We start from the raw sequence: 22,740 nt of genomic DNA on the forward strand, positions 1-22,740 counted from the left end.
GGCACTTCAGCAGGACCTCTTGATGGTAAGTGGCCAATGTAGAGGTCAAACATTCAATTTAGTCACTATACCAAGGTCTTGCAATGCTTCAGGGTCAAAGTGCCTCATTTGCATGTTATATGAATGAAAGATTTATAGTCTGTACTGTTTATGATGACTTATTTATATGATCATTCTGGCAATATCGTGTCCGAAGTATCTTGTGAATGTACTACAATCAAACTCGATTGGATCAGTTGAGTGATGATCAACAAAATATATTTCAATACAAACAATAAAAATGGAGTCTGCATTTACTCTGTGGTGTGGCTGAACGCCATGTAACTTCTTGCTAGAAGAATCTGCAGGTCTCACAAGGCAAGGTAATAAAGATGGGATAATCCAACATCTCAAATGTCACACGAATACACACACACACACACCGTGGTAGAGTGCCGACAAATGCGTCTGTGTCAAGCTAGCTTTCATCCTAGACAGGTGACTCTGCTATTTATTCAGAAACATGACGCTTGAACAGTTGTTGGGGCTTGTCGCATCACACATTTTTGCTACCCTTATATTTCTCAGAAAGCCACGGATACCTTAGCTCCTCTTTCTAACACATTTGTTGCAGCACACTCTTTATGGAGTGTGTTATGGCTCTAGTTAGTACTACTCTCTGTATGGCATTAAATAGTAATCCAGTGCTTGGCTCAATCTATATCCCTTCATCCAATTTTTAGACTGATGACAGCTACATTTTGTGCCTCTGATGCTCTGTCCAGCTAGAACAATAAACAAGTGCAACAGTTGCTCTTGCTAGAGATTTATATTTGTAAGAGATACCACTCTCTGAATATAGGCCTAGCCTAAAACATTACTTATGCACATTGTCATGGTTACATTCCAAACTGTTTACATAGTAGAAGGAGAACTGCTCAAAAACCTTATGATATTTTTGACCGGATCCAAATTAGTGGTGTCCTGTTATAAGACAACAAAAGACATTAAATACATTAAATATGTAGCAAGAACTATGAACTCCAGGTCCAAATCAGTATGATAAGATATTGGAATAACAATTTATTTGTGATATCATCATCATCATCATAACATGTGTAAGCTTTAAACAAAGGTGTGAACAGTAATCAACAAAACGAGCTGGGCAAGACTTCAAAAGCAAGTGCTTAACTACAGGGCTCTCAAGTATCACACAATGAGAGTGACAGTCACTCATTTGGGTCTTTTGTCATGCTCTCCTGCCACACATTGTATTTCTCACACAGAAAAGCTTACTATTTATCATATATTTAATATGCCGCAGCACCCAAAATGTATCTGTCCACACCGCTCTCTCTATGGAACCGGGCAGGAATCAAGCGCATCTCCCCTGGAGTTCTTAGTTGAGCTTGACATCATCCAATCAAAAAAAAGAGGCTATACAATAGCCAATCAGAAAATAGCACTATTGTATATGGGTAAGATATAACGCAACAACCAATGAAAAAAAGCAAATCCTGGAATTGTTCAGCATCATCCTCGTTCACCCACAGAGAAAACCACTGGAGCTGCGAGCATCACTTTGACCACAGAGTAAGTCATAATGTCTTGTTTTAATGTTACAACAAATTCACAACTTGTTCGACACAAACAATGACATTGTGACTGCTGTTAGAGAAGTTTCCCAGATAATCAGCATCTGTTTTTCATGAGTGTCTGTAACTTAGCTAACAGTTTTACAGCTTGTTTACTGACAGTACTGCTCAGAACATGTAGTCTAGGCCAGTGGTTCTCAAACTGGGGCCCTGAGATGGTGCCAGGGGGCCCCAGTTTACTGACAACACCTGCTCAGAGCAAGTAGTCTAGGCCAGTGGTTCTCAAACTGGGGGACCTGAGATGTTTTATGACTTTTTATAAAATAATGAATGTATCATAAATTCTGTGTAATTAAATCTAAAAATAAGGCTACTAAATCAACAGCACTACATAATTTAATTTTATATAATTTAACATTCATTCATTCATTCATTCATTTTCTACTGCTTATCCGCACTTCTCAGATCACGGGGAGCCTGTGCCTTATAATTTAATAGGTTTGTTTAATTAAAATATTAAGTTTTGGAATGTTTTATGTCATAAATTTTATAATCGGGGCCACACGCCGGGGAAAAGTTTGAGAACCACTGGTCTAGGCCTAGTCATATTTTCGTTATTACACAATGACTAACATTTTATGACTGGTTTTAGTGCTTCCACATTCTAATGCTGATGCCGAGAGGGTATTTTTGATGGTCGGGTTGAACAAAACCTCAACACAAAACAGCTTGTCTCTGGACGGGACATTGTCCTCAATCATGACCCTAAAAATGGCTGGGCTTGAGCTGAACTGTTTTAAATCTGAGCCAACATTACAAATGATAAGTGTCTAAAAGGGCAACAAACATAATCTCTCTCTCTCTCTCTCTCTCTCTCACACACACACACACACACACACACACACACACACACACACACACATTAATAAATAAAAATTTAATAAATACTTTGTATTTGGTTAAACTGTGTTCAGTGATCCTTACCACACACAACAACACCCACATTGTTGTGTTTGGGTGGGGGGTTGGAGACTCTTGTCACTCTTGCCTGTCTACAAAACTTGAGAGCCCTGAATCTAACAGGGTAATTATACACTGTGTAAATGAGAAACAGGTGAAGTTGATTGACTGGATCAGTGGTTTACAAAACTGGCTAGGCATTGTGTTGAAAAACATAGCCAGAGTAGGAACCAGTCTCTGACAGCAGGTATGTGTAATGCAGTCTGTCCCATAAATTGAGTTTGACACCCGGCTGTAGATGAATATTTCTAGATCTATCTGAAATAACTCTTGCTTTTGTTAACTAATGAATTATCCTGAAACTGTACTTGAACACATTGTACATTGAACACATCATATTCAATTTGAAATCAACAGTCTAATTACTTTTTCATTGGTGTAGATATTTTTGGGACAAGTTTTTTGGGTTGTCCTTCACTCCTTCTAAATAAGGTTTAAAGATTTTTTTTTCTCTTTTTGTAATTAATGAGAGCCACAATATCATTATTGTTTCCTTAGTTGTTGATTTTGGCCACTAGGCGTCACTCTTCTTTACTGAAGGACAGAAATAGCAGCTAAGTGAACATTAATGCTCTAGTATATTTCAGAACAATATCTTCTGTCCCAATTGGACTAAATGGTGGAGTTTGTGTGGAGTGTTTTATGGTGGGCTATTTTTATCTTTATGTAGATTAAGATTCGGGAGATTAAGAAGGATTTCAACAGTCTTTAATGCTGACTTTTTGTTTGTCTCGATTTTTTTTTTTCCTAATAAGTCAAGAATTTTTCCACAAGGAACAGGAAATTGCTTTCTTGCTTTTTTTTGTATATCAGATATATCAGGAGATATAAGATTGTACAGATACAGACAATTTTGTCTGTATTGTGATGTTTAGATTCATCTTGGGGAATGAAGGATTGAATGTCTTTTTTGCTATAGGCAAGGGAGAGCATGTGGCAACTTCTAATTTGTTCATTTTGAGCTGATCAATAGATTGGCAACTTGGCATATATGCTTTGTATTTTTCTGCTTACAGTAGCTTTTTTTTAGAATAGCTTGCTAATATAATGGCAGTTTACTAACATTACTAACACGTGTGTGTGTGTGTGTGTGTGTGTGTGTGTGTGTGTGTGTGTGTGTGTGTGTGTGTGTGTGTGTATTCACATGCTTCAAATATTGCTCATCATATTTAAATGATGTGTCATCATATTTAAATGTGTTTCAAAAGACGTCACAGACCATAATAATTAGTAAGGTGTAGTACACTAAATGATGCTAGTGGAGGACAATTTTTCCTGATTCACTCCTCCAAAATAATAATTTTCAGATCTGGTGACTACAGGCCATGGGAGAGGTTCAAATGAATTTTTACGTTCATGAAACCACTATATGATTTATGTGGGGTTTTTTTTGTTGTTGTTTATATGTTGTTGTCTTTCGGTTGCTCCCTTTTCAGGGTTACCACAGCAGTTCATCCAGTCTGTATATTTGAGTTGACACAAGTTTTTTGCTGGATGCAACCCTCCCATTTTTATCTGGACTTGGGACTGGCACTGAGAGTTAACCCCTCAGAGGCTAGGTTGGTTCCCTCTCTGGATGCACATAGTCCTCCCGAATGGTTTAGTAGTCCTTGGCAGTGAGGCACATTGCTTCACTTCCTGGTTTCCCATGGAGGACGCCGTCTCATTTCCTGTCCAGGCCCGTATTTTGCCCCAGGGATATTTTTGTTTATTTTTTGCTCCATGGTGGAGGATTTCCCCCCCCCTCCCCCTCCCCCTCCCCCTCTTTCTGGTTTTGGAGACTTGTGTCTGGCGGTGTGTCTGGGTTTGTGCTCGGCCCTTCTACTCGGCTGTGGACATCACTCTGCCCTTCTGCTCGGCTGTGGATGTTGCTCGGCCCTTCTACTCGGCTGTGGACATCACTCTGCCCTTCTGCTCGGCTGTGGATGTTGCTCGGTTTTGGACGTCGCTCGGTCTCCGCCTGCCTCGCCATGTGCCTTGCTCCCCCCAGCCTGCCTCGCCGTGTGCCTTGCCCCCCAGCCTGCCTTGCCGTGTGCCTTCCCCCCCCGCCTGCCTCGCCGTGTGCCTTGCCCCCCCCCGCCTGCCTCGCCGTGTGCCTTGCTCCCCCAGCCTGCCTCGCCATGTGCCTTGCTCCCCCAGCCTGCCTCGCCGTGTGCCTTGCTCCCCCAGCCTGCCTCACCGTGTGCCTTGCTCCCCCGCTGTTTTTTTGGATGCAACCCGTGTTTGGCACGAGTAACCAAAGTTTTGTGAAATCAGGTAAGTAATATTGGTAAATGTTTAAATTTTACATTACCCAACCCCCTGTAAATTCACTGTGTGTAAGTGCTGCTGTCTCATCAGTGTGAGTTTGTGTTGCACTGCAGCAAGTTTGATGCTATAGGGCATCAAACTCACACCCACGCGCTTCAAGAATTAACAGCACACTGTAACATACAGCATGGATACTGTATTCTGTAGTGTTAGCTTATTTTAATTTGTATTATTGTTTTTATTTAATAGTCTGTGTGCTGCCAGTATCAAGTGTAAAGACATTCATTAACATAATTGTGTGTTTAGGACATTATGATCTGATGTAACATACTATGAACTGGTGTTAAAAAAAATACAGATGCTGTTCCTGTGTTCAGCACCTGCAATTATAATGTATAGTGCTAGGAAAGATCATCTGGCATGGTATGTTTAATTCCCTAAATCAGTTCATGTCCTTCCCCATGGAGCCTATCCCAGGTGACTTTTGGCATAGCAGGCAGACACAGAAACACACACACACACACACACACACACACACACACACACACACACACACACTCAAATGTTACAGATCATTTTTATCAGTGCATGTCTTTGGACATGGGGGAGAATCCAGAGCGTCAAACCACTATGTTTATAAAAGTATGTATTTATTATTTTCCTCAGTCTTGTATTATCTATTTCAGAATAAGAATCAGGTCTATTGGCCAAGTGTGTTGACACACAATGAATTTGGTTTCAGCTGTTTGTGACTCTCAAAAGTACAGACATAAATAACATTATACTATACATTTAGTTTGGGCTATACAATACAAAACAGACTATACAAATGAGGTAAGACAATATAGACAGTAGGAGTATTTTTATATATATATATATATATATATATATATATATATATATATATATATATATATATATATATATATATATATATATATCAATTTATAACTTGTAGCTATTATTGTATTAGTGTGCATTTATTACACTAGCCATAAAAATAGATATTCTATACTGGATACACACAAAAGTACAACACCAACTGTGCAGAATTAATGGAATTACTATGTTAATGCTTTAAGAGATTAATACTTGTTTAATGCACATGTAATTTCCACTCACAGGTTGTGTAAAAGTAGGATGTTTCAGCACCAATATTTGGAGTCCAGCGGATCTTTCGAAGGAAACTCAGGAAGGACTAGGAATGGGGAAATGTGATGACTCTGGTTTGTGGGGAGCACCTAGAGGAAAATTGATTTTCCTCTTATACCTTAGTCCTGAAGACTATGCTCTAAATAAACGGGTGTGGCTGCATCCTGTCCACAAAACCAAATCTCCATTAGCAGGACAAAAGGTTGATTATAGATCTACCACCAGGGGACAGCAGAGAACCATGTCAAAGGCGCACACTTAACCGTGTTGAGGCATCCAGGCTTGACGAGCTGTCTTTTGTCTCACCACCACAGATACTAGAAGAGATTTTCTACATCACTCATATCCAGCCGATTGGATGGAGCGAGGAAGGGAACCTCTGTAGTAAAGATTTGTAGCACTCGACGCTGAAACACCTCTTGGTGCTGTGTTGAGGAGGAACTAAATGCGACATGGGGGGCAGGTGAATCTTTTGGTTGCTGCAAGGATACAGCGGGGGCCAGAGAGGGTGATGGAGGGAGGGACAAGAGGGAGGGACGGAGACGCAAAGCACGAAACAATGAAACACTGAGCGTCTGATGCAGGCTGCGCGTAAAAGGACTGTGGAGGACGATGCAAGGTTTTTTTTTTTTTGCAGCCGGACCCTTTTGTCTGTCGTAATGGCGAGGAGATGTGAATGAAAAGGAGAGAATCTCTGTGTCTCTTCATGGCACACGGCATGATGTTGTGTTTGCGATTCCACAGGAGTAAGTCGGTGTGGGCCGCCGTGTGTGTGCTGGTGCTGTGCTGGCTTTACATCTTCCCTGTGTACAGGATGCCAAGCGATAAAGATATCGTGGAAGAAGTGCTGCAAAAGGGAGAGACATGGACCAAGAACCAGACGGGCATCGACCTGTACAGGTATGTTAGAAGCTTTGCTAAAGGACATGCATATTAGTTTGGATTGCTGTTACATAAGGTCGCGATCCCCTTATGCGCCTATCTATTTGTTTATTTATTTATTTAGTTAGTTAGTATTATATTTTATTTATCTAGTAATTTATTCATCTAGTATTTTATTTATTTATTTATCTAGTATTTTATTTATCAATTTATTTAGTCATTTTATTTATATATTTAGTTAGTTAGTTATTAATCTAGTATTTTTGTTTGTTTGCTTGCTTGCTTGCTCCAAAACACCCACACAGTCTCTGATCTCAGTCCTTCTCATTATGAAACAGTTCCTTTTACAAAGTGGAAAATACAGCCTATAGGTGAAATGTTGTGTGATTTACCATGCAACTTCACAGAGGGACAAGACACAAGATTAGCCCTTAACACGAGTTTTTAATCAGGTATTTTCTACATCATGTTATTGATTGATTGGTTACTTGATTGACATCTCCCTGATGGTTGAGGTTGCTCATAACGAACCCTAACCATCCATTTGCAGAGTGTATTCAGTCCTGTTCAGTACAAGTGCAGTGTAGAGAGACTTCATCCTCCCATGGCCCTCTTTTGTTACATCTAAATCTCCTTTCCAAGAGGACGTGTGACAGACACAGTACTGTAGAGAAGCTGATTAAGATAATGCCACACAGCCTGACACCAGCACTGGGTTTAGTTTTGGATGGCATACTTTAAAACAGGTCGCTTGTGAAGTTGTAGACCTCTATTCACACCCATCAGTCAGCCACTTTAGTCACTGTTAATTAACACATTGTCACATGTTTTACAACTCATCATTTTTGGTCAGTTGTAGGGTTAGAAATGGTGACCACCAGGTTATTTTAAGGGTCGGTTCGCACTGCTTTTACATGGGCAGGAGAAAGAAACCTATTTGTTACGCATACACAATCTCATCAGTTATATTTGCTGAAACTTTGCCTACCTCACCCAATCTGTTTTCTAAATATGAAGCCTGCAATATTTTTATTCACTATCAAATTGAATAAAACTGTAGCACTATGTATATTAATGCATCATAAGGATGCCAAACTAACATATTTCTGTTGTCCATTGCATGGTGTGTCAGTAGGGAAATACATTTTCGTTAATACTACTACTACCACCTGGAAGCCTTTCACATCTCCAGCATCCCTGCTTCGATATTGAGCAGGTTTACTCTCTGTGTGGTGTTTTGCATGTTCTCCCCTTGTTCATATGGGTTCCCTCCGGGTTTTCTGGTTTCCTCTGACTGTCTTGAAACATGCAAATAGGCAGATTGCCCAGCTTAATTGCCCCTAGGTGTAAATGTGTGTGTGAATGGTTCCCTGTGAAGAACCAGAGTGCCATCTGGGGTGAACTACTCGCCTTGTGTTCAGTGTTACTGGCATAGACTCCGAACCTGCAACCCTTATCAGCGGCAATGTTTTGAGTTTTGTGTGTTTTTTTCTAATCGGCCATGTGTGGATTTCCTCTGGGTTCGGTTCTGTTCTGTGAAAGAGTGTGTGGAAAGGAATGAGTGAATGAATGTACAGTATGTATGAATAATGTATTAACAATAGATGTATTCGTTTTACACTGTCATTTATCTGAGAATGTGCGCTTACAGTGTAATGCATTCATGTCTTGACGTTTATATTTTTTAATGTATTTTTATCTAATACATTTTGCTCATGTGAAAAAAAAAATCAACATTTATTTATATATACCGTATATTTTGTAGGAAGCTGCTAACTGAATGCTGTGACCCAAAGAGAACGTTTGCAGTGACCAAGGAGAATTCACAGATTGGGAAAGTCCTGTGGTACGACGGCGAGTTCTACCACTACCATACTGTCAACAATGACACCTACCCACTGTTCGTACAGGTACAGTTCAACAAATAACCATTCACAATCCAAATAGTAAACCCAAAGGGTTATTATGCTCATTGCTTTATCTTTATACCTCCTATAATCACATTCATGAATTCTGAAGTTTACAGTAGTATGTTTACTTCAATTGTTACTTTGATTTTTACTTCTGATTACATAGACTGGATTATTACATATTGTGATTTCTTATAGAAATAAAAGTTAATAGTAAAGAAATGTGTTGTTTACATAAGAATATATAGAATAGCAGCATTTAATGTAGCTGCTGTAAACATTTAGGTTTATTTAACACCATGTAAGATAATTATTTTTTGACTTTTTGAGTTTTCATATATCCAACTTCAATAACAGCTTCATTCTGATGAGCTTCCTGATGGGTTTGGAAGCTTTTCTGGTATCTCTGGGCACATGGCTTGAAAATTAACCCGAGACTGGATGAAAGTCTATTGCAGGAGACCATTCACACTCTCAATCACATTTAGGGAAAACTTAGCATAGCTAATCTGCGCACCTGCCTGTTTCTGGATAGTGAGAGGAAACCTGAGACCCCAGAGGAAACCTAGGTGAATAGTGAAAAACTGTGGATCACAGACAGTAATTCAAGCTTCATTTTCATGTGAACCATCAGGGAGGACTGCTTTATAATAAAGCACCATCATACTGAATGATTTGTTTGCATTATTTTGGATAAATGATATATTTGTTTACATTTATTAATTATGTTTACCAATACAATTTATTCTAGATTTATTTAAATTATATTTTTCGTTTAACATGTTATTATCCACGGCTTTCAATTGGCTGGATAGTTCTGCTGGGCCTCTGAGCAAGGCCCTTAACCCTCAATTGCTCAGTTGTATAAAGTGAGATAAATAATGTAAGTCACTCTGGGTAAGAGTGTCTTGTAAATGGTGGAAATGGAAATGTAAACATATGAACAACTATTTGCCTTTAACATATACAAAGTAGGTCAATAGTGTGTGGTTGTGGTTTCTGCTACACACAGTCAACGAGCCTGTTTAAATGCATAACATCTAATTTTAATCCTAAGTCCTTCATAATACATTAAATGATAACTGTTGACAGAGATGATTATTCATTGTGCTTCATGAAGTATTAGGACATACTAAAAGGAGATGCCAACTCCATGTGGTCTTTGAGGACAGACTGTCAGACTTTATATTTTCACACCTCCAGTGAATCACTTTAAACACGCTATACAAACAAATTTGAATTTAATTGAACTGAATATATGTAATGTAGTAACAAGATGAAAAATATATAGAACGTTTATTTTAATTGATCGGTCTAATAAGGCTGCAGGTTTTTCAGGGGTTTTCTTTTCTGTTGATTCATTTAGATTTTAATTACTTTTGTTGAAATAAATGTAAGCATTAATTAGAACAATTAGTGGATGTATAGTGAAATACATGTATGATATTCAGAAAGTGAAGAGTAATGTTTGACACTCTATGAGTTCTTGGACCAAAAGGATGTGGATGAAGCAGTCTCTTCCTGTGTTCTTTAAGCAGTCATATGGTCTGAAGGCAACCTAGAAGTACATGTGACTCCTCACAGGCATTAAGGTCAAGGGTCATAAATTACTTGAAGGCTCTTTGTGTGTTTTCCTGCTGAGGATGTCAATCTCACAACAAAAGAAAATGTCTCCAATTCTGTTGTTTTTTGCTTACATGTGACACCAAGATAGTTTATCTTATATTTGTGTGTAATTTGTCCTGATGACAACTGTAATATTTTATTATTGGTAATGGAAGATTAGTGTAGAAGATTATAATAAAATTAAATAACGTTTATCCATCCTTAAAAATATTAATGTTTTTGTTGTAACCCGACCGACCCTGTCAATTTCGGACCGACACTTATTATTATTATTATTATTTTTTATTATTTTTGGCTTTAAGTCCGACCGACTTGCCGGTTGTAAATTTGTGTTAAGACCGACCAATTATTTTTTTTTACTCTTCAGACAACTAATACAAAAGCAATAAAATAATATTAATTATATTTTAGTAAGTATTGTAAATATATAAATTGCCTAGGCCTGCATACAAACGAAGGCTATGTTCTTTCTTTTAAATAAAAACCTGTGACGTCATCTATGTTTAAAGGATGTCACACTATGGCCTGTGTGTTCGCTTCGTCTCACACTCTCATTCACTGTCAGAGTCGACGGTTCACGCTTGGTAATGATTGCTGCGGCTGCAGTAAACAAAATGTTCGCGGTCACCGTTCAAAGTCACACTGGTTCGGGCACCATAATACATCTAAAAAAATTCATTAAAACAGCTCGACACCACTTTAACTTGTCGGTTGCAAATGAGGTTTGCAATGATGCGCCCAAGGCACGGGTTGAAGACCCAGTCAGTGACGTCACGATATACTAATTTGTTTAAATTCATACCTACATAATCAACATCACCAAAATTGGACTTTTTTTTTTTCATTGAAACTTGAAAAAAAAAAAAAACTACTGACCTTTTTTTTTTTTTCTTTTTTTTTTTTTACTGTTACTGCAAACCAAAATATTTTTAAGGAAGGCCTCAGTTGGTTTTGTTTGCAAAGGTTTTTTTTTTGGTGCAAAGTAGCCGACATACTTTTTCACCTCATACTATGTCAGAGTGTGAGAGTGTGAGATGAGTATGACAAACTGAGCACCGTTTTGTTTTTCCTCACACCTTTTTTTCACAACTACTTTTTTTTTTTTCAAGTCACCACAACATAGGATAAGGCACATTTGTTTTTAGTAAATAGAGATTTATTTTTAATGATTAAATTGAGGGCTGCCTGAGTACAGTACTGTATATCTTACAGGAAGCAGGAAGCTTGTCTGCATCTAACTGCATCTAAAATGTCTTTATTGACAACTGATGTGTAACTGATTTGTCAGTACATTCCTACTTGAACATTTCCAAATTCTTGTGCTATAGAGTGACCCAGTCCTTCAGAGAGGATTGTTCTGATACGTAGGGTTTTGTTTCACAGACAATTCAATTCACATTTATTTGTATAGCACTTTTAACAATGGACACTGTCTCAAAGCAGCTTTACAGAACATAACACATAATACAAAAAGTTTATAATAAAACAAAGTTTAACATAATACAAAAAGTCAAGATTAATGTTAGACATATTTAAATGTGATTGTATTTATCCCCAATGAGCAAAATTTAGGTGACTGTGGCAAGGAAAAAGAGGAAGAAACACAAGAAGAGGAAGAAACTGTAGGGTGACAGTAAGGTATCGGTGAGGAGGTTGTTGTCCTCAAAGACAGCAGTAATTGGCAAAAAACATTGTTAAAGGTGACATTTCCAGCCTTCTTGCATAGGGCATCTTTCTTTCCATCATCGCCAGTGAACCACTGGCTAATATAAAATCTAGTAATTTTAAAGAAGCACTAAAGATTACATTTACAGCATTTGTCAGAGCCATAAATCTAGAACGACTGTTTATCTTTATCACATTTTATACAACAGAGCAATTGAGGGTTAAAGGGCCACAGCATTTCCATACAGCATTGTCTGTGTTCAGTACACACTGGTTGTAAAATGGATGTATGCCCTTTGCATGAGACAGAGAGGAAAGATCACAGGCTACAGATCTTTCTGTTCCTTGATACTCTATGATTTCCTCCCAGAACGGTCTCTAGTTGCTCTGGGGAATAATTACTTCCTTAGGTTAGTTTCATTTTATTGTCACACAGCAGCCATGACTTACTGTACAGTAAGTTTGTGAGCGTGTGTGTGTTTGAGTGTGCAGGGGGGGGTGCGCGTACTCATGCCCCTTTAATTTGTAGTGTAATAATACTCTCTGTGGAAATTGGGTTTAAAATTGAGTGGTGGTGAATGAAAGATAAAGCTTTGTGGGTAAAATCTAAGTGAATGGCAATTCTGAATTATTTTAATTTTGGAATTGATTGCATGAACGTTAGTGCTCTGACCAACACAATCCATCTTCCTGTAAATGTGAAAATAAAAAACTTCATTTAATAATCATCAAAATAATGTAATTCACATCCCAATTTTGCAAGAATATCATTATTTAATTGTGTAACACTGTAGCCACATTGTGTAGATTTTGTTCATGTTTTCAGATGCATTGTGTGGAAATGTGTTGTTGTTCAGGACATACTAACCCTGTGCGTCTCATTTTGGTGCTTCCAGCTAGGATGAATATGTGAACGCGTGTGCCTTTTGTGTAACGAGGGCCTATTTTTGGTTGCCAGGATATTCCTTTTCAGCTGCCACTGAAGAAGTGTGTGGTGGTGGGCAACGGAGGAGTTCTGAAGAACAGCGGCTGTGGCAAAGAAATCGACCAGGCCGATTTCGTAATGAGGTAACCCTGGCTCATCTTGTAACCTTGCATTCCAAAATAAATTGTGTACTGTACATGTACGAGGTTTATTTCAAAATTGTTTGTGTTCTACGTTTGGTAAGAAGTATGGCTGATCTGTATCTCATTTAATGCAATGATGATAGCCAGGAGCAGACATCTCTTAGGTCATATAGACAGATTATGAAGAATAGCATGCTTGCCCAAGCACATCCAACTTTCCCTGTGCAAAAAGATGAGGGGATGATTGTTTGTGTTTCCACCACAGTCCTAGATAATGATTATTATTGCTACAGAGAGCAGACGGGGGAAGGTTCACCCAGTATTTAGAATGCATGTAATACTTTGCTACTCTACTTACTACAGTAAACACAGCCAGCTTTGTATATCTTTTATGCTACAAAAGTGTATATTCCTGGGGGGCACGGTGGCTTAGTGGTTAGCATGTTCGCCTCACACCTCCAGGGTTGGGGGTTCGATTCCCGCCTCCGCCTTGTATGTGGAGTTTGCATGTTCTCCCCGTGCCTCGGGGGTTTCCTCCGGGTACTCCGGTTTCCTCCCCCGGTCCAAAGACATGCATGGTAGGTTGATTGGCATCTCTGGAAAATTGTCCGTAATGTGTGAGTGAATGAGAGTGTGTGCGCCCTGCGATGGGTTGGCACTTCGTACAGGGTGTATCCTGCCATGACGCCTGAGATAGGCACAGGCTCCCTGTGACCCGAGAAGTTTGGATAAGCGGTAGAAAATGAATGAATGAATGAAGTGTATATTCCATCTATAGCAAAGCTTGTGTTTTTAATGTCAGATGAACTAGTACTGGGCGATAATTACACACTGTACACCAGTTAAACACCAGTTTTCAATTTCACCAGCTTGTTTATTGAGATGTTACCTCATGTAACTCCTCTAAAGAGGATACTATAGATTTTATCATGCTTATTAAAATTCATACGACATTGGTAAGCCTTAAATTATTTGCGGTCATATTTAATTAAGGTTTAGTTTTAACTTATATTAAATATTCACTTTAAGTTGAATTTTAAATTATTGTAATACTGTTAGTGGAGAATTTGGTTTTTACTTAGCTTGATATTTTTTAATGAGTTTTAAATCTTCTGCTTTTATTTTTAAACATTTTTTTGGATTTCACTCTTTGTAATAAAACTTCACAGAAATCATGAATAAACGAACATCATCCTAATTAACATTGTGTGCTGTCCAAAGGATTGATTTTCTTTCTTCCTTCTTCTCTGTTTTCTTTTGTTTCGTTTCTAGATGTAACCTGCCCCCGCTGTCCAAAGAATATACCGATGATGTAGGCAGAAAGACCCAGCTGGTGACCGCTAATCCCAGTATTATAGAGAAAAGGTAATTCTATATGTTCTCTGCATTCTATAAACTGTGGAAAACCTGGTGCCCTGCTTCATCACAGTGACTATCTTTGTTGTCACATGACACCCCTGCACTGCTTATGTGACCAAATATGGATTGTTCATGTATAAAACTAATGAAATTATGTTCCAGTAATGCCACCTATGAGATGTTTTTGATTATTGGATTTTTGTTTCTCAAGCACAGACAGCTTTCTCTGCCCAAAGACAGGAAAAATCTTTATTCAATTATATTTGATTAAATTTACCTTCTCATCTTCTCTCCCCCAGCTTTCAGAGCCTGCTGTGGTCTCGCAAGGCTTTTGTGGAAAGCATGAAAGCCTATGGCTCCAGCTATATCTACATGCCTGCCTTCTCCATGAAGCCTGGCACAGACTTGTCCCTGCGTGCCTACCATGCGCTGGCCGATTCAGCGTCCAACCAGACAGTGCTGTTCGCTAATCCGGACTTCCTAAAGAATGTGGGTCTCTTCTGGAAGCACCACGGCGTACACGGCAGACGTCTATCCACGGGCCTCTTCCTGGTGAGCCTTGCGCTGGGAGTGTGTGATGAAGTGACGGCGTTCGGCTTCTGGCCTTTTGCGCTGGGCCTCGACCAGCAACCTGTAAGTCACCACTATTACGACAACGTGCTGCCTTCGTCTAGGTTCCACGCAATGCCGGAGGAGTTCCTGCAGCTATGGCATCTGCACAAGAGTGGTACTCTGAGATTGCACCTGGGCCAGTGTGCTCATTAAAATACCACATGTAGGATGAGGTAAACATTTCTGTTTAACAAAAAAGAATCTGCCACCCTCACCTACTCTGCAAATTTGCGTGAGGGGAAAAAAACGTGTGACTTCAACACCTCCTCTATCAAAAATCCACCAAACTGATGCCACCCCTAATGTCTGCTCGATTCCTGTGGATAGACGCTCCATTCCCCCACCTATCACACAATGGTATTCACACACCGACAGAATGACACCCACACACTTTCTTTTTGGTTGCCAAGGGACTGTCTTAGTCTTGCCAAGAGCGCTGTGAGTGTGTAGAATGGGAACGAAGAAGCGTGGGATGATATGAAGCTGTAACTGCCTTTACAGCAGCTGTTCTCCCATATCTTTTTCTTCCACTCTGAAACATGAATGAGGGCACAGGGAGGCATGCATGGATCAGGTCATTTAAAGACATTTTAAATGCTCTCTGAAAAAAGAAGAAGCAATGTGAACAGCAGGTTTTTCGCCATACGATGACGTATAGCCACAACCTTAGTGGTTTGATGAGGCCGAAAAAGGAAACAAAAAAGAAAGGAACAAACAGTTTAATTTTTTCTGATTTTTATTTGCAACATTCCGTGGATAAATAGTTTTTGGTGAAGAATCCCAGGAAAGTATTCTTCTTCTATTAATGTCTTTTTTTGTGATATTCACAATGTCGAAGCTGAGGTCCTTAGCTCCTCAAAATGGGAAATGTGAACATTTGGGTGTGAAATGAATGTATATTGTCAATGCACTGTTGTACAGCCACAATTTGATATCAGTTCATCTTGAAAACTAAGCTATTTGTATATTCAGGTGTTTGTGCAATGCTTCTGGTCATGTGAGTCTCCTGATCATGTTTGAGTCACCATATGGAATGGTTACAAAAGCAGGTACACATGCATCGTCATGTTTAGTTTACGGTCAGAAACCAAAAGGAAAATGTCGGGCATCAACTAGTTGTCAGTTTTGCATCGTCAGCACATTAGTAGATGCCTATTTTGTGATAATTGCAGAAGGATTTTGCCTGTGGAGGTGATGTGACTGTCTGTACATCTTCTGTGACCTGAAGTTGTCAGTATCTTCTGTGAAAAACAGTCTTTTGCTTTTATAGTAACTGATTTTTTTTTTTAATGATAAAATCCTACTGTTGGTTTTAGCATCAAAATTGTCATTAGTACTACTGGGGCATTAGCGCTGCCTGTGACTGCTCAGGTGCTGGACACCTGGTCCTGAAGTGCAGTCTGTACATAGATGTAATGATTGCTCTGAATGTAAAGGACGGTTTGGGCTATATATCCAATCAAGTTACCAGTTATATCTAATCAAGTTAACTCTTAGTTAAATTCTACCTGTAAAACCGGCATTTTATCTGGCTTTGTCATCTCCTAAGCAACTTAAAGAAACAATACTTCTACTTTGTAGGCTTTTAGGTGCTAGTTTTGACATATCACCTAATCAAAGCGTCTGAAAACCTGTTTTCTTTTTTCCATATAAGTATTTTACAAGGACTTTAAAGAATGTGGTTAAAGTGTAAAGGCATGATCATTGTTTAACATGAATCATTATCACTACAGGGTTACTAACTCGAAGAATGAAATCCATACACACTCATAGATGCTTGGGGTTTCCTCAAGGCCAGGCATGTATCCATCTTCACTGTCTCTGTTCCATCTATTCACATTCCTTGAGAGGTCGAGTGCCTTTTTAATGTGAAAGGGGGAAAAAAGGAAAAAGGAGACACCAGCAGCAGTAGATAAGGACTAAGTATTTCTCTTGCCTTCTAAGTAGATAAGGACTAAGTATTTCTCGTCCCTCATTGGCAGTTCCTCATACATCAGTGTTTTACTTGATGTTGAATTAAATCCAGCAGGATCTTGAGATAAAAACTATTTGTGTTGAAAGGAGTCTTATCAGAAGCTGTCTACCAATGGACCAAGTTGAGATTCTACCAGTTGTTCACTCAGTTGCCATTTGAAGGCATGTCTTGTATAATTATTACTGAGAGAATCTTTAGAAAAGACAGTGGGGTATTTGAATTTTTGTTTTTTGCACCTTTGTCCTGTTCAGTATTGTGAATGACTGAGACTGTAGCTTGTATAGCAGCCTGCATGACTGTAGTATGTGTATTTGTTTAGGAATCTGAAATTTGAGTTATGGATGTTTTTCTTAATGATCATAGTTTTATTTACATTCCTGCCCCTTTGCTTTCTGAGCCATGTTAAGCTGTGTACCCAAAGTGTAACAGCGCTTACCTCAGCCATTTGTTTTTACTGGCAATTCCAAATGCTAATCTTATGAAATAAATATGGAAATACATATTGATTCATGCCAGAATTTAAAAAAAAAAAAGACTCCTTTTACTGTTCCAGGTTATAATTTACCTTTTTTTTTCTCTGGCTTGAAAAGAAAATTTAATGTGTGTTATTTATGTAATGTCGAAGATTTTAAATGGAGGGAAAAAAAGCTGAAACTGAAAAACGTTCTCTTAACCAGTCAGTGAGCGCTTCCTATGTTTGAGCATGATATACTGGTAAAATAGGAAGAACAGCTTGCACTGAACAGTATTTTTGTAACAGCTGGGTTAGGTAACCCAGGAAAAAAGCATCCAAGTATGTGTTAGAAATGGTGAGAGATTTTGAAAGATTGTAATAAAGTAACCCAGTTTCAACTGTCCTGGTTTTTTACCCACCTTTCTCTATTTTATGTTTTTTACTCTAGTTACATGTTTATTATGCACGGTATGTGTTTTTATATTGTACTATACAGTATATATGCTGTTTTTATATTGTAGTATTTGTATGTTTTATATTGTAGTACAAGTCAATAACTAATGGACATCCCATTAACAGAGTATTCCCAACTCACACCTAATGTTCCTGGGATCCACTATTACTCAGATCTGGATCAGGATCTGGAGGAGTGAGAGATTTATTAGCACCCTTTATAAAAATGACAGAAAATGTATATTTACTATCAACAAACTTACGATGATTCATTAATTTTACAGGTGGTTTTAGACATTATTTTTTTTATATTCTTAGGTTTAATGGCTATAGGTAGGCATGTAGATGGCCTCTTCAATTCAGACCTCTATTTTTCACTTTTTTTTGGATTATGTTGTGTTAAAATGCAAAGATGAACCAAGGGGTAACATCCATGTTTCAGATGAATGATTCATTAATCTATCTATCAAGAGGAAGATGATGCAAGAATCCCTGATCAGTGCTAGATTATTAATGACAATATATTTTATAGTTTACATAAATATGGATATGCAGCTGCTATGTTTAACCAAGAAAGTCATTTTTTCTTTATTTTATTTACAAAAGATTCCGGGGTTGTTCCAGTATACAGCTAGACCCCAAGACCGAGCACAACCTTTTGAGAACACATTTGAGCTCATTATAGGACTCTTGAACACTTTATAGGACTCAGGAGTCATGTAAATAGTGGTGACTGGGGGGGAAAACTTTTAGTTCCTGCCCCATAACTTTTACTGCCACATTAGAACAGAGACAAGTCTGCAGCCTAGAAGACAACCGTCTGGCATAGAGCTGTATTTATTGATCAAAGGATAAATTTGCACAAAAAGCTGTGATCACAAGCTGTCACTGACCTTGTAAAGTAACAAAGATAAAGGTGCTTAAGGGTATTCATTTATTTATATATCCAGGTTAATGGACTATAAACCTGAGTAAATTCCAAGTAATGTTTCAGAGTAAACCTTGTAAGAAACAAATCCATTCTCCTCTATCCAGCAGTGTGAAGTATGAGATATTTACAATGCTTTTCAAAAATTACTTTATAGTTATACAATAACTTAAAAGTAAAGATAACAATGTATTGCCTGAAGTCAGGGAATCTGAAATGAAAGCTCAATATAGATCATAGTCACTGGTGAAGAGAGAGGGTTAATGCAATAGTTTTGTTAAATTAAAGCTGAATTTTTACACGTTGTTTCGAATCCAGCTTGGCTGTGTAGAGAGGCAAAATTGTATCACTGTCAAAATTCATATACGCATCTGACCGTTTATAACTGGAAAAATATGTCAGAGGTGCTTCAATCTTATTATTTAGTATTTAGAACTACCTTTCAGCTCAGGGTAATGAAACAAGTCTCTCCTACCGTTTCCAAATAACATCCTATTATTGATTTAGATGTAGAATAAAATACTTAAAATTCTTAATGGATTTTAAACCAAAGTGGTCAGACTAAATTCTCTCTGATGTCCCATTATAATTTTCTACTATCCATATTCAAATACTAGTAAACTCTGAAGTAAATATAGCTCTTATGAAGGCAAAGCTGAGAGTAGTTCTTAGCATTTACAAAGCCTTTCACTTCCTCCGCTTACAAGTGTGTGGGGTTGGCTGAGCACAGCCTTTTGAGAAAAAGGAATACATCTTTTTCATTCATCTATAATAATAATAATTAGTCGTGTAAATAGATGTGAGTATCAGACTTTATGGGATGTGTTTTAGATTTTTGGGAAACCCTGTTGCTTTCCTAATGGCGCATGAGAACAGAGACATGACTGTTGCCTAGGAGACGCCTAAGTACCATGGAGCTGTATATATATTGATCAAAGGCTCAAATATGCAGATAGGGCTATGAAGAGGGCACAGTGATCACAAGCTGTTTGTAGCATAGCAAGGATAAAGCTGCTTAAGAGCATTCATTATTTTATTTATTTATTTGTGTGAATAGATAAATGAAAGTCATGGCCTATAACCTTGAGTGATAGCTATTAGATAACACCAAGGAAACACTCCTTAAAATAAAGCTAAGGAGGAAAAAACAATACTCAGGAGGGGAATCCATCTTCTTCCATCCGGCAGTGTGAATAATGAGATGTTTACAATGTTAAAAGTGGCAGCAATAAAAATTTTTTTTTAAAAAGTCAGCACTAGTAGTTGTAGCTGTAGCAGCCGAAGCAGTTGTAGTGTGTTGTCTTAAAGCAGGTTTAGAATCCGTGCCTTAACCCTGAGTGAGTACATGATAGCACAAAGGAGAAACTCCCTATCATGATCAGGAGGAAGAAACCTTGAAAGAAACAAAGCTCAGCGGGGGAAGCCCATCCTCCTCTGTGCAGCAGTGTGAATCAAAGGTTAATACTATAACTATAAGATAATGGTTAGTCATAAAAACAGTACCAAACAATATCAGATTGTTGACCAGAGTCGGTATACATTTATCTGAAGATATTGGCAAAGATTGATCGGGAATAATACAGTCAAAACCAATGGAGAAGAAGGAGCTTGTAGGATTCATGAGTAGGATCCTAATGAGAGGAGACATTTGGCTACACACTGTACTGCCTACTGTATTTCGAGATTATAATATGCATTTACTTCAAAACACTGAAGGTACAAGGTACACAAATTACATAAGATGGTGCTGATGTGCTTTTCAGAACTGTGGAAACTACATTGTGTTTTTAGAAAAGATTATGTGGAAGAAAATGTGTCCAGGTCATCTGACTTTACCATGTATAGTCAATACAGTAACTGATAAACCAGACAAGTTTAAGTCCTTTTTGTCTTTGATAAACATTAGCCTATTTTTGTACTTTTGTTCAAGAGAAAGAAAGAAAGAAAGAAAGAAAGAAAGAAAGAAAGAAAGAAAGAAAGAAAGAAAGGAAGATAATTGTATTATTGTATATTATATACATTGTTATTCCTGTAATATTATATTGATAATTCATTGCAATATCAAAATGTACCACAGTTTTAAACACTATTATTTTATTGTGTTATTTGTTATTGTTTTTCAGACACAACATGGCAGAAAATTAAATCGAAGGAAATGACATTTTTCAGTAAATGTAAAAATAGCTGTCTGGAATATTCTCTTAGTTGCTTTACAGACATGGATTGCTGGAATTTCCCAAAACTTTCAGTTCAACTCGGTAAAAGGCTTCAACTGTTCAGCTTGACTCATTTATTTACATGTCTTCTGTTTAGTGTCTCAAGTTACTGCACTGATTGCTGACTCATGAAACTGCTGCCAGGGCTTGCCATTGATTGTGTCCTTTTCTGCTAGAGGATAAATGGGAAGAAACAAAGATATGGCTGTAGGGTAAGAGAAGTGATAGCAGGTCAAAAAGAAGGAGAACATTTTTTCAGGATTAAAGCAATAGGAGTAGAGCTCTCCATCAGAAATTACTATCAGAAACAGAGATCCTTTGCTAAGCTAAAAAAAAAAAAAACAGTCTCCATCTATAACGGTGGTATAAAGAGACAATCCGTGGTTGGGGTGAGAAAATATACCCTCAAAATCTATAGCCCAGCAAATAAGAACACATGAGACTGCTGCCCAATTGATTATTCAAACATTTTCTGATTAGCCAGTCTGCTTTGATATGACAGCCATGTCTTCCTGTCTAAATGCCCTGCTTCATATTCATCCATGCGAGATGACAAACTGCTAAGTTAAGATGCCCCTTTGCCTGATGAAAAACCCCAGAGCGTTCCGGCCAACTAAGAGAATCTCTCTGTGACGTTCTAAATCAAGTGGTGTATCGATCAGACAATTTGGATCAATACATCAGTTTAAAAGTCAACAATCCAAAAAAAAAATATATTTATAAAAAGGCGTGTACTGTATGTGATGTATAACACTGTTAATATTTGTAAGGTTTGACAGGAAACGACAAGATACCATTGAAGATATTGAAGATACCACTTTTAGGTATCTTAGGGACCACTTTTAGGTCCCTAATAAATATATAGCACATCTCACACACTGTGGGAAAGGGGAAATGATCTCTCTATATGGAAAACTCATACTGTCTTTTGATTCTCAGAGTCTGGATATAATCGGACCAACAGTAGGACAATAGGATCATCATACAACAGCAATTTTGAAAAAATGTACACGATTTCCCGAGACCTCTTCAGATAAAGTGAAATATATACAATAGATGAAATTATCAGTATGACATTAAAGTTAGAACAATCTAATCCATTGTCAGGCCATACTTTGCTTAACAGCATGCACTGACCCCCCTTCACTGATGCCTCTTCAACAGAGAAGGAGCACATTGTATGGGGACTTTCAGCTTTGTTTCCCTTTTATGCAGTAAGAAAGAGGCCACCACTTGAGGCCCAGATGTCTTTCCACTAAAGCAGAAAGTGCAAAAAATTCATGTGACTTACTTTTATCTCTTTTTTATTTTAATATAAAGATTACCCCACAAAATTAGTGTAAAACAATCTACCCCAATAATTAGTTATTAACACTGAATCGCAATACCTATTTTAATAAGTCCATTAGTCATTTGGCAGTCTTTAGTATTTAGGAGGGGGAATTGGAGATCCCATGGGAGAACACTGAGCACTGCTTTAAAATGTACCATCTGGGAACCTACTGCTGTCGTGCACCAGGCTATAGCCATATGTTGGCTTAGCAAGTAATGAGACGGCCTAATAGGCTGGGTATTCACTATACTGCAGAAAGTATT

General features: G+C 38.0%; 1 protein-coding gene across 2 annotated transcripts; it reads left to right on the plus strand.

Moving 5' to 3' along the window:
* Window positions 1-4,723: 4,723 nt before the first annotated feature.
* On the plus strand, window positions 4,724-17,950 carry st8sia1 (ST8 alpha-N-acetyl-neuraminide alpha-2,8-sialyltransferase 1). Of its 2 annotated transcripts, XM_047804398.1 has the most exons (6): window positions 4,724-4,850; window positions 5,969-6,896; window positions 8,644-8,788; window positions 13,038-13,147; window positions 14,420-14,512; window positions 14,806-17,950. In XM_047804398.1, exons 2-6 carry the CDS (start codon window positions 6,673-6,675, stop codon window positions 15,269-15,271), a joined length of 1,038 nt encoding a protein of 345 aa, XP_047660354.1. In that variant the 5' UTR covers window positions 4,724-4,850; window positions 5,969-6,672; the 3' UTR covers window positions 15,272-17,950. The 2 variants fall into 2 exon arrangements, with proteins under 2 accessions (XP_047660354.1, XP_027009655.1); XM_027153854.2 differs by lacking the exon at window positions 4,724-4,850 and having other exon boundaries at window positions 5,924-6,896.
* The last annotated feature ends 4,790 nt before the right edge of the window (window positions 17,951-22,740 follow it).

This window comes from Tachysurus fulvidraco, chromosome 19, assembly GCF_022655615.1.
Source record: "Tachysurus fulvidraco isolate hzauxx_2018 chromosome 19, HZAU_PFXX_2.0, whole genome shotgun sequence".
Classification (NCBI taxonomy): domain Eukaryota; kingdom Metazoa; phylum Chordata; class Actinopteri; order Siluriformes; family Bagridae; genus Tachysurus; species Tachysurus fulvidraco.